The 16,620-nt window shown below is 43.4% G+C and overlaps 1 protein-coding gene across 4 annotated transcripts in view; it reads left to right on the top strand.

Annotated features, from left to right (window-relative positions):
- The window catches only part of MCOLN2 (mucolipin TRP cation channel 2), a 56,326-nt gene that overhangs the window by 18,411 nt on the left and 21,295 nt on the right, over positions 1-16,620 (top strand). For all 4 annotated transcript variants that reach the window (XM_053921140.2, XM_045199584.3, XM_045199583.2 and 1 more), the window contains 5 exons: positions 5,009-5,182; positions 6,938-7,091; positions 14,128-14,212; positions 14,316-14,412; positions 16,086-16,185. In XM_053921140.2, coding sequence (XP_053777115.1) covers positions 5,009-5,182; positions 6,938-7,091; positions 14,128-14,212; positions 14,316-14,412; positions 16,086-16,185 — 610 coding nt within the window. The remainder of the gene's footprint in view (positions 1-5,008; positions 5,183-6,937; positions 7,092-14,127; positions 14,213-14,315; positions 14,413-16,085; positions 16,186-16,620) is intronic.

Raw genomic sequence — 16,620 nt, 5'->3', positions numbered from 1 at the left:
ACATGCTTAGCTTTATTCTTCTTTTATATTTTTTTCATTTTAATTCTTTGTTTTGAAGTTTTAATTTTGGCAACCTATAAAGTAGGCACATTGTCAGTATTACTTGAAAAGAGGAGAAATAGGAATATCCCCTTTTGCCATTTGGTTAATTTTAATTGTTTCCCAATTTATTCTCTTGTCAAACTAGCTTTCACTTGAATTTTTTTGATCTAATAATGTTACTAAAATTCTAGCTTATCAAGGCATAAAGCATTATCACCATCCTTGACTTGTCTTCTTTGTCCTGATATCTACTAAGTGCCATGGATTCTTCCTGCAAAACTGCATCTACTTATGTTTTGCCATACTCACTATTTCTTTCTAGCACGGACTTTTATCTCATTAGTTAATTACAAATATGTACGAAGCACCTTGTGTGCTATGCATTCTGTCGTTCATCCAGTTGTGGGTACATTACTGCTTCGGATGTAACCTACCACGTAGCATAGCGCTTACCATGTGCCAGGCAGAATAGGTGCTTTCTGTATGTCCGCTCAATTTCATCCTTCCTGCAAATCTGTGAGGTAGGTTCAGTTATTACCCCCTTTCATGGATAAAGAAACTGGGCCAAAGAGAGTTAAGGAATTTGCTTATGACCATCAGTTAGTAAGTGGCAGAGCTGCAATTTGAGCCCCACCAGCCTGCATCTGAAGTCCACGCTTTTATTCTCATATTGTTTCTGTTCTCAATATAGGTCCTCAGAGCTTGCAGTCTAGGAATATAGATAAGTTAACTAGGCTACTTCTGGTCTTCAGCTTATGCCTACCTTTCTTATCCACAGACAGACCAGGCTAGGCAATGTGACTGTCAGATTAATTTTTCTTAGCCTGCCTTCATTGGGTCAGTCTCCTGCTCAGAAACTTCTGTAGGACCCCATTTCCCACAGAGGAAATTCATGGCTCTGTGGCCCAGTGTTCACAGATTTCCACAGCCCCCTTCTGCTTGCCTTCTCAACAGGTTTTCATCTATTATTTCATCCCTGAATCCCGGCCAGATGGCCCCACCCAGTAATTCCTGTTCTGTTTGTTCCACCAAGTCCAGAGGGATTCTTGTACCTCCCTCATCTTGCAGGCACTATTCTTTTAGAAAAACATCTTTATTGATCTTGGAGAGATAGAGAAACATCGATGTGAGAAACACCAATTGATTGCCTCCCATATGCATCTTGACCAGGGATCAAACCCACCACCTAGGTATGTGCCCTGACCAGGAATTGAACCCTCACCTTCCTGGTGTACGAGATGATACTCCGACCACCGAGTCACACCAGCCAGCGCTCATCTTGCAGGCACTGTTTGAAGTCCATCTCCCCCACCGACCTTGCCTGACCACTCAGCCCATGGATTTCCTTTGTACGCTGGTACCCCTGGGCCGCCTCACTGATTTCACTTTTCATAAATTATTTCTTGGAGTTGATCCTTCACTTTGTGTGCAGGTGTACCCTGTCTCCCCTCACAAAATTGGGGGGGGTGATTAAACTTTTGTTCGCCGGTAGGATCCTTCTAATACGGTTTGCTACCTGAGTGATACCTAACTGGAGCAGATTTTTTGAATACATTTTCTTTCTTTAAATCCCATTTTCCCCTCCTCCTCTTTTTCAGTCTATTTTAGCATTCCACCCTCAGTTCTAGTGGGATGGGTGGCATTTTATCAGGGTTGATGAGAAGGAAACTTTTTTTTAGACATTTCTACTTTCATTCTGCAGTAATTTATAATCTTGAGAGAGGTGTCTACATTCTTTTGCTAGTTCTACTCTTTCCCTCCCATATTCTTTGTACGCCATTAAAGTGGTATCTTGTTTTTGTCTGGTACAGAATATTTTCGTCTACACTTACTGATTTCCACTCAGATCTTAAATTCACAATCTTCGCCAGCTGTACTTAACTGTGTAATTATTTTTCTGTCTTCCATCATATTCTCAGCAAACCTTAGGATCTAGTTAGTGGGGCTAAGATGCATTTTTCTGTCAACTCCTTTTTTAAAAACTTTTTTGGCCAATCTTATCATCTCCTTACTCTTGCTCTGTAGGGAGTGTTTGGTTCTGCCACAGCAGGAAGGGGACCTCACAGTCTCCTCTTCAGGGTCTTTCTCCTTTACTGAGAGCTGCTTTGAAAATCCCAACCCTTACCTGGTGTTAGGCTATCCGTGTGGATCTTGGCTCGGTCTGTGAACAGCAGAATGGAGGAAATGTCTGGTTCCTGATGCCAGGTGGGTGTGGTTCCAAGCAGGATCACGCCTCCAGTTCTCACTTCCCAAAGGGGAGTTGATGAGCGTTGAGTTTAAATAAGATGGTGGCTTAAAATATCAGCAGATTGTGAGCCACATTCCTGGTCAAGTTATCCACCCCCCTTTAGCTCGTGTGTGTGTGTGTGTGTGTTTAGTCTCACCCAAGCACGGGAGGAACAGGTCTGCTATTACAGCTTCTAGAGTTAAGTTGGCCGCGTTTCAGTTTGAGAGGCAGTGTAAGCAAGTGGCCAAGAGAACGAGCAGGTGAGTGGGACAGACCTGTTTGGGTCCTCACTCGGGCGCTTTCTAGCTGCTCCAAGCTGTATACGCTATGTGACTCCAGTTTACACAAGTATACCGTGAGATTATATTCATCAGTGAATTCAGGGCTTCATTCTGACATTGTAGTGGGCACCATTCCAGTTCCTGAATGCACACTAGTTGGGAAAAAAGAATACTATCCTGTTCTTGTGGATCCCAGTGTCATATATCCCTCGTAGAATGTTGGGGAATTAAGTGAAAAACAAAAATTACGAGTTTTAGGCACCGTGCCTGGCACTCAGGAGATAAGAGTTGTCATTCTAGACCACGCAGGGTTGCTCTTGCCCACATTGTACCCCAGTTCAGCATAGTGTAGGCACCCGGCAAATTTCATCCCTGTGTGTGTACCAGTTTTTTCATTTGCATGTCAGTAGTTGGAACAGAACCTTGAAGTGATTGTGTGTGCTGGTTCTCTGGTTCCTTGTATATATGGCCTTCAAAACGCAACAGGACCTTTCTGCCACCCCCACAGGCAGTGTTGGCAAACGTCACATTCTTGCAAGGACTTCAGCTTCTGTTGCTTTATTTTCAGCACAGGTTGGATGATGTGGGACTTCTCATCTCTGTACTTTCCTTAAAATAGCTGGGCTTTAGCAATCGCTCAGTGCTCTGACTTGGTATTTGAGGAGCGTGACCTCGTGAGGCTCAGGTGCTAATGAGTATCATCTATGAACATCCTCAAACATAGTTGCGATTCTGGAAGGCTAGCACCTAATTCTTTTCTGCAAGAAGAGCCTCAAAGATGAAATTTTCAACAGAGGGAAATAGTATAGCACAGTAAAAATGACTTCGGAGTTAGGTTTGGAGTTAGGTTTGGCTTTTGTTCTACAATAGTTTGGAGACTTAGGACAGATTAATGAGGCTAAATCTCAGTTCCTACATTGGTAAAGTGGGGATAAATAGTTTTGTAATAGTTTCGTAGGGTTGTTATGTTAGCAAATGAGGGAATGCGTGTAAAGCAGTTAGTGTAGCCCCTGCAGTAGATTTGTAGCCATTATTATTCATTATTTAGCCTTGTAGAAAAAGTCAGACAAAACTTAAAAGCTAAAAATTATTTTTGTAAGTATGCAAGCAGATAGAAAATAAAGAGGGGGGGTGGGGACAGAGAGGTGGACAGGGCTTGTTAGAGTTTGATTCTGCTCCATCACTGTGTGCATGTGTGTGTGTGTGTGTGTAAGGGAGAGAGAATGAGAGAGGGAGAGGGAGGGGCTCTGTGTTTGTGCAGGTGTGTGAGAGTGTGTGTGACAGAGTGAGTGTAACTGTACATGAGAATGTGTTAGGAAGTGTGTGTGTGGCAGTGTGTGAGTGAAAGTGAGAGTGCATGTGAGAGTGATTGAGAAAGCGTAGCTGTGTGTAATTCCTGAGGGTTTTTTTTTTTTTGGTAAACCTTTATGCTTGCTAATTTCCCCGGATTCCAAGAAAAAAAATGGGGGCGGAAGGGGCCCTTTTCACTCCTGATGAAGAGAGCCCCTGGTGCCTGTGCTAGGACACAGTGTCAGGGAGAAGGAGTAGGAGTTTCATCCCCAGAAGGCAGATGACAATGGATGGTGTTAAGTTCAGAGAGCTAAAGCAGGAGCCCTGCTGTTCTTTCTGCTCGGAGAGGGAACTTTCTGGTGTAAATCTTATAGAAGAATTCTTGCAAAACTGGAGTAACTGAATTCCTTTGACTATCTGCTCCTAGCTGGAATGAGTTTATGTAGGCCACTTTTCAAAAACATTCTACAAAGCCACATGCCAAACATAGTTGTGATTTTAAAAATAGTTCCACATTCTGAATGTTAAATCAATAAAACATGAATTATTGCTTTACTAATTACACCAATTTTTAAAACAATGAATTTGAAATTCAAGTATAAGAAAAGTAGATTCAGACTTAACTGATTTGGATTTCTTTTGGTTTTCTTCTCCTTCATTAAAGACCAGCAGGGCAGTTAGTCATTGAGAGTGGTAATTTCTTCTAATTTTCTGCTATGTAGAAACACTCATTTAGCTTAGTTAGTCTATTCTTCTTTGGGATTTATATTTTAACATTGATATGATTAGTTAAAACCAAAGCAGTGAGATTTTTCTTGCTGATGTTTATAGTTGAGACCTGATGATGAGAAGGCATTTAATTAATTAATTAATTAACTTTTAAAAGCCTCACCCGAGGGCATGCTTGTGTATTTTAGAGAGGGGAAGGGAGGGAGAATGATAGGGAGAGAAACATTGATGTAAGAGAGAAACACCTATCATTTGCCTTTCGTATGCACCCTGATTGGGACCCAACCTGCAATCTAGGCATGTGCCTTGACCAGGAATCGAACCCGGGACCTTTCAATTTGTGGGATGATGCCCAGCCAACTGAGCCACACCAGCCAGGGCAAGAAGAAGGCATATAAATGGTAAAATTCATATATGTCTATTTGATTTTCTTTTCTAGCTTGTTCGTTTTGGTTTAAGTAACCAGCTCGTGGTTGCTTTCAAGGAAGAAAACACTGTTGCTTTGAAGTACTTGTTTTTGAAAGGCTATTCGGGCGTAGACGAAGATAACTATAGTTGCAGTGTATATACGCAAGAGGACGCCTACGAGAGCATATTTTATGCTATTAATCAGGCAAGCTTTTTGTTGTGAATGACCTATATTTGAAGAATGTATTGATACTTGATCTTGTTTTCTTAGCCAAAAAAGAAAGTTATGCATATATGAAAATATTCTAATTAAAACTTCATAGTCTGCCAAGAACGATTTATTGCTATTTCTGTAGCTACATTTCCACACAATAGATTTTGCATATTTAACATTTTCATTGAGATTTACATTTTTTATTTATCCTTTCACTCCTTTATCCTTTCACACCCACTGCTTTTGGGAGATTACCCCAGATCAAATGGCCAAGAGCAGATGTATAATCTCGGAAGGTTTGATGGATGAGATACCAAATCTGAGATTCCAGGGTCTCAGCTTTGATGTCTCAGCATGAATAAGCCTAGCTGAATCTTAAGACTATGGAGGAGGACATGATACACTTGAGTCTGGGCAGGTATTGAGAAACCAGCTTGGTAGGCCTGAAGAAAGCATTCAGGGGAGAGAAATTGTTATTCTTATTCTTTCTGTGTTTTTTCATTCATTCATCCATTCAATAAATATTTGGGTACGTAGTATGTGCCAGATGCTTTTCTAGACATTGGGAATACAGCACGAATAAAAGACAAAACCCTATTCTTGTAGAACTTATTTCTAGAGGGGAGAGCCAGACAAATGAAAGGAAGTGAAACGTACAGTATTAAGGGCTGGCTTCCTGAAAACACCACCAGAAAAATACATTGATAATAAAAACTGAGCCTATTGCTTAGAGCAATAAGGGAGGCGCCGTCTTGACCGTTCTCAGTCGTGCCTTGGGTGAAAGGGGCAAAGTCCAGACTTGGATTCTGAAGTCCCATTTAAGGAGGAGGGGCTGTCTCTCAATGCGTTGGAGCCCGATTGGAATCCGGTGAAGGTGGAGATATGACAGCTGAGGGCTGGAGGACATAGCCAGGTGTGGGTTGGGGGTGGTTTCAAAACGTCTTAGGGTTATCAGACTCAGTCTTCAAACTGACTGTTTAAATGATTTTTTGGATGTTCCTGAAATAATATAGTTATCTGTAACTTTCATGGTTCTGGGCAAAGGTTTCCTGGACTAACAATGTCATATAAATGAAGATGGGGTGCCAGGAAAGCCCTGTTAGTGCAGCTAGGCGACTGGTGAAGTTGTGCTCATGCAAGTGTTAGTGTAAGCTGGGGCTGCGGAAGGTCTGGAAGGTCAGGGCTGTCAGTGGTGTGTCAGGAAGTGGTAACTCCTGGGAGTAAAGAGGGAGGAGCCTGGAGGAGCCTGGTGGTGCCTGAGCGCTGGTGATGGATACGTGCACTTCTCACTGCACAGTGAGGGGAGGCCTCACTGGCCTGAGGCAGCAACCCTGGCAGATAGGAAACCTGGGGTTCTGGGCAGAGGGAATGAATCGCCAAGGCCACAGGCAGGAGTGTGGCTGGGGAGCTCCGGGAACTGCCAGGAGGCCCGTGTGGCTACAGGAGGTAGAGGTGGAACCAAGGGTCAGGAGTCTGCCATTAGGTCAGAGAGGTAGGCAGGACCTGAGCTCTGGCTCTGAGTGGGGTGGGAGGTCTGTCGGCATGTTCACGTTAGTTTCGAATTCTGAGTGGCAGTGTGTTTCTGCCCAACCTGAGGAAACTACCTTCTGGTATTTTACATTGGGGAGTTCTATTGAGTGATATGGCAGGAACAATAAAAAATAGCTAAAAGATATTTTATATGCTATAACTTCTGGTGAAATTCTTGGAAGCTCATAAGTGTTTTTATTTAACTATTTTTAATAGTATCATCGTCTAAAGAACATATCCCTGGGGACCCTGAGTTATGGAGAAAATGAAGAAAGTAGAATTGGCCTAAAAGTCTGTAAGCAGCATTACAAGAAAGGGACCATGTTTCCTTCTAATGAGACACTGAATATTGACAGCAACATTGAAACAGGTAATGGGTCATTTTATTACATGCCTACTTCTTCTTCTGTGGTAGGAGCAAAGATGCCCTGGTGTGCTGGCAAGTGGAACAACTTGAACTTTGCGTTTGTGACTGCTAACCTATTTGAAGCTGTCACTTTAACATTTACCTACAAAGGATTTGGCTCAGGAAAGTGCAGGTCTGTGGTAACAGGGCCTGGAAATCTGTGGGTCTCTTAGGTGCAACTCGAGGTTGTTGGTTTTGGGGTAGATGCCCAGGTGTTTCCTGTTTGATTTGGTTTGTCCCTTTGTTACTGAACAGGGGACCTGGCTCTGAGCGGGTCTGCCCAGGGCCAGCTGTCGTGTGTGGGTTCTTGACTTCATGTAGGAAAGAGTTCACCACACGAGTCCAGGTGACTATGAGGAGACATTTATTGGAGCTGGGTCAGTGAAATGAGGAAGGGCTTAGCATAGAAGAAGCACAGGAGAGCCTAGGCTGCGCTGCCTTCGCTCGCTGGGCTGCCTTCGCTTGCTGGGAAGGGGGCCTTGGGCACAGTTCAGGGGATCAGCCTGGGACTAGCTGCTGCTGCCCATTGCTCCCTTGACTGTAAGTCTCAGGGTCCCTTAGAGTTTAGGAGATGCGTGCCTGTGGGGGCAGGAGAGAGGGAAACAGTGCAGATGCTCCCCCGAGGGAGAGGGTGTGCACTGGGCCCTTTGTCGTGAGGCTTTTATCTCTTGCAGGAGGGAATCTTAGGGCAGGTCTCAGGGGAGGGTTTCAGTTGAACCGTCATCCTTTCTCCAGGTGTGCCCCTCAGGGTCATGGTCTCCCCTGTTTGGTCAGTGAGAGTGCAGGGGCTCCTTAGTCATTGCAGTTGGTTCTGGTGCCTAGATGTTACCTCTAAAGAGGAAAGGCCAGGGGACGCAAGGTTACCCTGGGGATGAGGTCCTTATTTTTCCAGTTTTGCCCCCTGTCAAGACCTGGGGGCCCTGCCCCTGGTGACCATCTGCACCTGGCTGTAAATTGCTCCTCCGCTGTGTTCAGCCATCTTTCTCAGTTTCCCTATTCCACTCGCCAAGGAATTTCCTAGCTTCTCACTATCCTGTCTTGCCTCCTCCATGAAAGGATGATTAGGCTTTTTGGGAAAAAAATGAGTCTGTATTTATTAAATGAATAATGAGTGTTAAAGTGCTTCGTATTCTTGTTTTTATTATTTGCAAAATATATTAATGCTCTTCAAAGGCAAGTTGTGATCAGTAGCTCATTTCTTCTTTCAGGATATTGCTTGGCAGAAAGCTAACGTCTAAACAAGCAGAATTGTTTTGTGCCGTCTGTTGAGAATTTAAAAGAAGGCCTTATGTAAATGCAAAGTGTTGGACTTAAGGCCCTGGGAGTTTTGTCTGTCATTCAGCAAACCTCTGGTGTACAGCTGCCGTGCCCAAAGCACAGACTGTTTCCGTAGTCGTGTGCTGCACAACTGCCAGCCAATGGCAGACTGCGTAGACCACAGTGGTCTCATCAGGTTATAATGGAGCTGAAAAATTCCTATTGCCTAGTGACGTCATAGTGCGATGCATTCCACAAATACCATTGTGTTGCAATTACCCACAATATTCAGTACATTGACATGACACAGGCTTGTAGCCTGGGAACTGGGATGATAGTTTGTCACCCCAAAATATGTCTATTTGGCATAAGGATTATTTTAGGCTGGTTAATTTGAGAAACAGCAACAGGGAAGAAGCTCTGAAAACCAAGTAGAAGATCCCCTTTGTAAAAGATATCTCCATTTGTAAGGGTGTCTCCCATGCTGTGTGAGCAAGAGGAGGTTGATCTCATCTCTATAGGCTCCTATCTGTGCAGAAGATAAAGATTTAAATCTGCTTAACAACCTTACTTTTGTTTGCTGTGCTTTCCCTGGTAACCTCCCTTAACTGACTCTCCCCACCCCCAACATCTCCTTTTGTCTCAGCTGAAGGTGGTATTTAAGGTGATGGCTTCAGTTTCCTGGGTCTCTGTATACAGCAGGTGTACATGTTGTTGAACTTTTGTTTGTTTTTCTCTTGTTAATCTGTCTCTTATTACAGGGATGTCTCGGCCAAGGACTGGAAGGGTAGAGGGAAAAATGTTTCCCTCTCCTACAGAGCCGTGAGCTGTGCCATGCAGCCTAGGTGTGTGGTGGGCTCTGCCATCTAGGTTTGTGCACCTGGGATTGTGTAAGGGCACTCTGTGATGCCACACAAGGATGACCCTGTGGTACTGTGTGGGTGACTGTACTGGGCTGGCAAAGATTCATCAGTCACAGCTTCTCAAGTAGATGACAGTTTGAGAGTAGGGATCCTGGTAGCAGTTTAAACGTAGAGTCGTTTTGTGCAAATGAGAGCATCACACCATTCATTTGGCCGTAGGAAACTATGATCCGATTTTAAGATGTCTTTGCACTACAATAGGTGACTTAGCAGAAGCTGTTCTAGTTCATGAATGTCTTTCCTATGAAGAGAATCGTCCTTCACTGGGCTAAATGCAGAGATCTGCTTGCATGTCTGCTCTCTCTGCAGGTTAATACTTAGTTACACGACTGTGCAGTCTGAGTTAAGGGTTTCCTTCAATTCATGCTGTGGGCCCATCTCTGTGGTCCTGCCTCTGGACCTGTGGCTTTACTGTTGAGCCTTACTTGCGGGACTGTTATAAATCCTGTTTAAAATTTTTAAAAAAAATATTTAAATAACTATTATTCTAATAGAGTGTTTCATGCTCTTTCTTAGCATGAGGCATTATGACCATTTCATTCTTCCAGCTTTTAAAAGAAGCATATGTAATCTTCCCTCCATTTGTCTCTAAGAGGGTTGCTTGTCACTTACTGGAGTATTCTGTTCTGTGAATGAGATTCATTTGAGTGATGAGTCTGCTACTTTAATACTAGTTTGTTCTGTTAGAGGTGTGATGTTTTACCTAGGGCTTTTGCCATCCTTTTAAAGTCTCAGTTCTTAGGCTTTGCTACTGCCAGGTGCTTGGTGTCCTCATTAGCAATGCCTCTAGCATAAGGTCAGCCAGACTTTAGAGCAGGGGTGTCAAACTCATTGTCACGGGGGGGCCACATCAGCCTCTCAGTTGCCTTCAAAGGGCCCAGTGTAACTTTAGGACTGTATAAATGTAACTACTCCTTAACTAGGGGCAAGGAGTTTGGTGATGGTGATGGGTAGAAACAAGGTGCCGGGCTGGATAAAACAAGGTGGAGGGCGGATTCGGCTCTCGGGCCTTGTGTTTGCCACCTATGCTCTAGAGAGTTCTGAATGTGTATTTGACAAAGTGTACCTCTATGATTACAGTTACAAAACTTGACTAACCAAATAGGCTTTTATAAGGCAAATTTTACATATAGTGTAAAATCAACTAATAGATGTCATATTTCTCTAAGATGCCATCAATTTTTTAAAAGACTAATCTGTTTTAGAGATGTTTAAAAGTGAAAAAATAAATGTAATGAATAAAATACAAGAGAATAAGACCTAGGACAGTATTTAGCACATAGATTTTGAAGAGGTTACTTCCTTCAGAATGGAGTGATTTTAATTTAATTTAATTTAAATTTTTTTTGGTTTTCTTCTTTTACTTCACCTTAGAATACGAATGTTAGAGGAAGAGGGACCTTAAACATCATCAGTTTGGCCTTCATTTGGCATTGAGGAAACTGGTGCTCAGTCAGCCTAGGTGGCTAAGTCAAGGTCACTGTAATGATTTAGTGGTGGTAGGTCTTTGCTACTCCAAGCCCAGCAACCTGGGCATCACTTGATTGCTTGTGAAAAACATAGAATCTCAGGCACCACCCTAGAGCTGTTGAATCCAGATTTGCATCTTAATAAGATCCCTGCATGATTCATGTGCATGTTAAACTTTGGAAGCACGGGTTCGCCACTCTCCAGCTGAGGATGTTTGACTTCACACAGACCTCTCCTTACTGAGCCCCCCTTGCCCCCCACATCCATCACCACCTGCCTTCAGTGCCTCATGTGTCCAGGTGAGAGACCTCCCTTTTCATCTGGACCTTCTCATCCATTGTGAGGCTGTTCCATCCGTCCCTGTGCCCTAATGCCCCAGCAGCTGATGCTGCCGGGCGAAGCTCGCCAGAGCACAACATGCTCATCTCGCCACCACAGCGTCAAAGCTCCTGGCACAGCATCCCTAGTGTTACAGGACAAACAAACAAAGAAACAACAGAGGAGAGGTGAGGCTGCACAGCCTCTGAGAAGTCTTGCTGCTCCTTTCCTCTCACCCAAACTTACCTTTCTGGGCTGAATTCCCCCAAGGTCTAAATTCTTGTATTCGATTGGCTACTTGACAACCCCACTGGGGCTCTATCAGGGATTTCAAACATGTTTTCTCCAAAGCACAACATTTCAAACCTCCCCCATCCCCTCGCCCTGGCCCAGCATGTGTTGTAGTCTTCCCGTTTCAGAAAACGATACCAATACTTTCCTATCATGCTATAATACCGCAGCCGCTCAAGCCCCAACCTTGATCTTCATTTCCATTGTCATTGCTGTAGTAGTCTAAGCCAGCACCATCTCTTGTTTAGACTATTCTCCCTGTTTCAAGTTTTGCCTCTTCTATCTCCTGCCCTGACCCACAACAATCAGAAAGATATTATGTAAATCGGGTCACATCACTCCCTGGTTTAAATAACATGAGTGGCTTCCCTTTTCATTTGGAATGAAACTCACAAGTCCCTACAGGAGCTGTCCACCCACCTGCCTCTCCAAAGCCCTTTGTGCCCATCCCCTTTTCCCTGTCCTAACATCCTTTTTTGTTGTTGCTGAGCAAGCCAAGCTCTTTCTTGCCTGGGAGACTTAGTGCTTGCTTTTGCTCTACGCAGAGCACCCCCGGGATCTATACACAGCTGTTTCTCTTTCCTCCCACAGCTGTCCATTTAAATGTCCCCAGTACCTCAGAGCCCTCCCCCAGCCACTCCTCCCAAGGTAGGGCCACTCCACCCAGTTATTCTCCATCACTTCGCTCTGTCTTCGCAGTTCTTCTCACACTGTGAAATAATCTTGTGTGTATTTTTCACTCTTGGTTTATCTTCTCCACTAGAATGTGAGCTCCACACAGAAGTTGTCTGTCTCGTTCACTGCTTTACCTTCAGTGCCTTGCACAGTGGCTGAGGCATAAAGGCTTTCAGCAAATATTTATTGAGTAAATGCATGGTTTGGGTAGGGAACCTGGGTCTTTTGATGTTCTTTTGAAATACGTACTCACAGGTCAGCCTCATCCATCTACTGGTGAATAGCTCAGGCTCAGGAATTGAACACATATGGATTTCAATGCTCGTTTGCCTCCAGCTAGCTGTGTGCCGTTGATGAAGTCTCTTGGCCTCTCTGTTTTTTAGTTGGCCGATCTGTAAAATTGCAGCAATAGTACCTATCTTACAAGGTTGCTTTGGGCATTACACAGGATGATGCATTAAATGAGAGAGCATATAAAACCCCTAGCATGGTGCCTGATATATTTTTGCTTTTGTTATCATTATCAGTCTTTTCCTGTAGAGATCAAGTTGCTTTTGATTAACTGCCCTCACCATATTAATCAAGATCTAGTCAAGAAAGCCAATGTTACACTGTTTCTTGACATCAACAGTCTATTTGCCAAACACAGGGAGGCACCTCCCAACCCTGGCACCCGCTTTTCTTAAATATTGTGCCTGTTGAGTGGTCCATTTAGCTCATGTCCTTGGTTTTGGCCCAGGAAAACGAACTTTTCACAAAATGTGTGTGTCCTGTATATTGGGACATGTTTTAGGTGTTAGCCACATGCTAGGCAATGAGTTAACCACCCAACACAGTGTGTTCTTGCTTGCAAAGATCTTATCCTCTGGTTGAGGGGATAGATAAGCAAATAAAGAATTGAAGTCGTGGGAGATGACTCTTAAAGAATTGGCCATCGAGTCTACCAAGATTCTGGAGCACCTACCGAGAACCAGGCTCTGGCTTTCCCCTGAGGATAAAGGCAGCCGCACCTGAGTCAGAGGCAGCAGGGCCAGCTGCATAGCAGCCCTGCCTGGGAGGGTCCCATGGCCCTGAAAGGCGTTTACCAGCTCCAGACCTCCTCGGGTTCCTGCTGGGGTGTTGGGCTGCACAGTGATGAGACGGATTTTATGTGAGGCTCTTGGAATCATTCTTTTATAGTTCAGAGGTTATAATTCATTTTTATTTGAATACAACCTAAAACACTTTTCTTTCTCTGTATTTTTTTATTTTGAAAAAGTTTCAGACAGCAGAGAAAAGTTGCAAAATAGCACAAGATTTCCTTGTGTATCTTTCCTCTAGATTTCCCAAATGGTAACATCTTACCACATTGGCTTTACCATTCTTCCCATGTTTAAATATTCCTCCTGCATGTATGAGAATAAGAGGGTGACGGTTTACCTGTAAATGTGTTGCTTTACCTGTAAATTACTCCAGTATGCACGTCCCAAGAACGGCCTCCCACATAACCACCGTACTGTGCTCCAAAGGGCAAATAAACGTTGGTGCAATATTGTGATCTAAAAACTCTATTCACATTTCATCAACTGTCCTAATACTCTCTTTGGCAAAAGAAAGCTCCCCCACAGCCTCCTTGGTCCAGGATCACAGACTGTTATGCCTCTTTAGTCTCCTTTAATCTGTAGCAAAATTGTTCCTTGGGTGGTTGTTGGGTTTTTTTTTTTTTTTTTAATTTTTATGACCTTGACATTTTTAAAGAGCTAAGTGTCCCTCACTTTGGGTTTCTCTGTTTCTTTACGACTAGATTGGGGATGTGCCTTTTGTTGGGAAAACCACACACGCAGTCCATGATTTCAGGAGGTGTACAATGCCTCTGAATCGCATCACTGGTGGTGGTAACCACAGTCGCCTGGGCAGGGCGCTGCTACCTGCCAGCCTCTCCACTGTGAAGTTTCTGGTCTTCCTGTTGTAGTCCATAAGTATTTTGTGGGGAGGTACTTTGGAAGTGTCCTGCCCTCACCACACTTCGGTCCTCTGGTTTTCACACCGATTCTTGCCTGAAACAATGTTGTTCTTCGTTGGCCTAGACTGTCTTCATTTAGACCTCCAGGCCCTCTCCAAGAACCCTCCAGGCTGGAAGAACTCATCATTCTTCAGACTGGACTTTTATAGGTAAATAAGGTTTTAAGTCTCATTTCCCAGGATACAGGGATGAGGCAAGGAGAGTAGACAGTAAGGTTCTGACAATTTATTCCTTGTGTTATTTTTTCTTTAGGCTCTTGCAAGTCGAAATCTCCTTTCACCTCAAAGGCATTGACCTGCAGACGATTCTGTCCCGAGAGTTACCAGACTGTTACGTCTTTCGGAATACGGCAAGTGTCTATTTTACTGAGCCGCTTTTATGATTTTTCTCTCCCCTTTCTGTAGATGTAGAGCGGAAAACACAGCAGCCTGTGCCTGTGTTAGATGCAGCTGTGCTCTCAACCCATTTAGTGGTGCTAGGGCCTTGTCGATCCAGAGACGGTTACTTCTGAAAACGAAGCAAGGCCTTTCCAGGTTTTCAAAAACTAAATTTCTGGGTTGAAAAGATAAGTTTCCAAAATTGACTTTGACCTTTTACTCTTCTAATGCATTTTTAAAAAGTTTATGAGGCTCGTTTTAAGTGTCCGTAATGTTTTTCCCACTTTCATAGGAAGGTCTTTGCAAACATAGCAAATGCTTTCCAACCTGCAGGCAGAAGCGTTCCCTTTGATCTGAAGGCCGAAGGCCATTCTGCAAAGGACCAGTTGTTGCTTTTTTCATTTTGGGAGAGGCGTGTGCAGGAGAAGAGTCTGTTCACTTTTGTGGGGAGAGTAACCTGTCTTCTCACTTTCATGAAATTTCATGCCCTTCCTTCCTTCCTTCTTTTCTTCCCTCCTTTACATTTACGGAAGAGCAAAACCGGATACTGAGCTGAAAGCTGTATGTAATGATCCGTTAGCAACTCAGAAGAGTGCTTTATGCAGCAGTCAGTGAATACTAATGAATCCCTACTGTGCACCAGGCATTGCCATGCTCTGGAGGTGCAGCTTACAGCTTAGTGGAAGAGGTAGACAGAAAAGCAAGAGAACAAGGAAATAAAAGTAATTATTCATTGTGACTGGTAGTAAGGAAGAATGCCTCTGGCAGAGAAGACCGTGATTCACTGCCCTCGAGTGACCTACATATTACAAAACGCATTGAAAAAAAATTTAAAAATTCACAGGCAAAGAACTTGAGAGCTGAAAGTGTAGCTGATCTATGATTAAATCCACAAGCATTGGACCATCTCTGAACGCAAGCCACACTCTGTGTAATCCAAGAATCTCACTATGACCAAACCAGAGCTTCAAGAATTCAACCTGCAAGCCTCCTTTCTGTACCTCCAAGCTACGACTAAAGCTCCACTAAGTCTGCCACTCAAGTCCTCATTTTCCCCTAGGAAAATACCTAAAATACTTCTCTCAAGGTTTAAAATCCCCAGCATATTTCACTCACAAATTTTAAGTGATGGAAATGTAATATGGAAGATTGGGGGTATTTAGAAATCTTATTTTAGCTGGTAGCCTTGGAATAATCTTTGCCATTTCTGAAAGCATTACATGTAGCACTTGAAGCAAACAGAAAAATAATCTCCAAACTAGTAAAAACCTAGAATTTCATACCCAAAGGGCTAAGTGGAAGCAAGTGCTTTTAAATTCCATTCAGTGTAATCAGTGAGGTCACTGTGTTTTCTTGTCAAAGACTGGTGAATCTCACGTTTGTTCCTGGGACTGGTTTCCTGGGACTGGTTGGCTGCTTTGCCTCAGGATTTCTGTGAATCTGCCTGTGGATTTAGTAGAATTTAATACATTCAGCCTTTGGACCATATTTTTTCATTAATAAAAGTGGCGAAGGATTCGTGTGATGGGGACGTTTTCATCGGTACAATTTTTGGATTAGCGTGCTGTTTGGATGCCATTAAAATTTTAAGCAGAGTCAGTCTAGCAAGTCATACTTTCTGCTCTCTGTACATTTGTGTCTCCAGATTACCTTCGACAACAAAGCTCACAGCGGCAAAATCAGAATCTATTTTGACAGCAACGCTAACATTGAAGAATGTAAAGGCTTAAACATATCTGGATCTGGTAAGTATGTTACATGCTTGCCCACTGTGGATTTGGATGATTTTTTAGAATTTTATTTTAGGATTCAGGTGTTTAAGTGGTTCATTTGGATGGTGACAGGAAGAAAAGACCCCAGAAAACCACATCTTGAGCAATAGATTCTTTAAAGAATCTCCAAAAGCTTTGCATTTTTATTTAGTTCAGCAAATATTGATTATACCCCTCTTAGGAGAGGCACATGCCCAGTGGCTAGGGGTAGAGCCTTGGGAGCCAGACTGCCTGGGTTTGGGTCTTGGTTCTGTTTACTCTGTCTGTGAACTTGGACAAATTATGGAACCTCTCTGTGTCTCATTATCTTTCTCTTCAAAATGAGGGCAGTACCAGTACTTACTTTCCAGTATGTTGTGTATTGAATGAGTTAGAATGTAAAGCAAAGCACTCAGAACAATGTTTGGC

This window comes from Desmodus rotundus, chromosome 3, assembly GCF_022682495.2.
Source record: "Desmodus rotundus isolate HL8 chromosome 3, HLdesRot8A.1, whole genome shotgun sequence".
Classification (NCBI taxonomy): Eukaryota; Metazoa; Chordata; class Mammalia; order Chiroptera; family Phyllostomidae; genus Desmodus; species Desmodus rotundus.
This window is presented reverse-complemented; position numbering and strand designations above follow the sequence as displayed.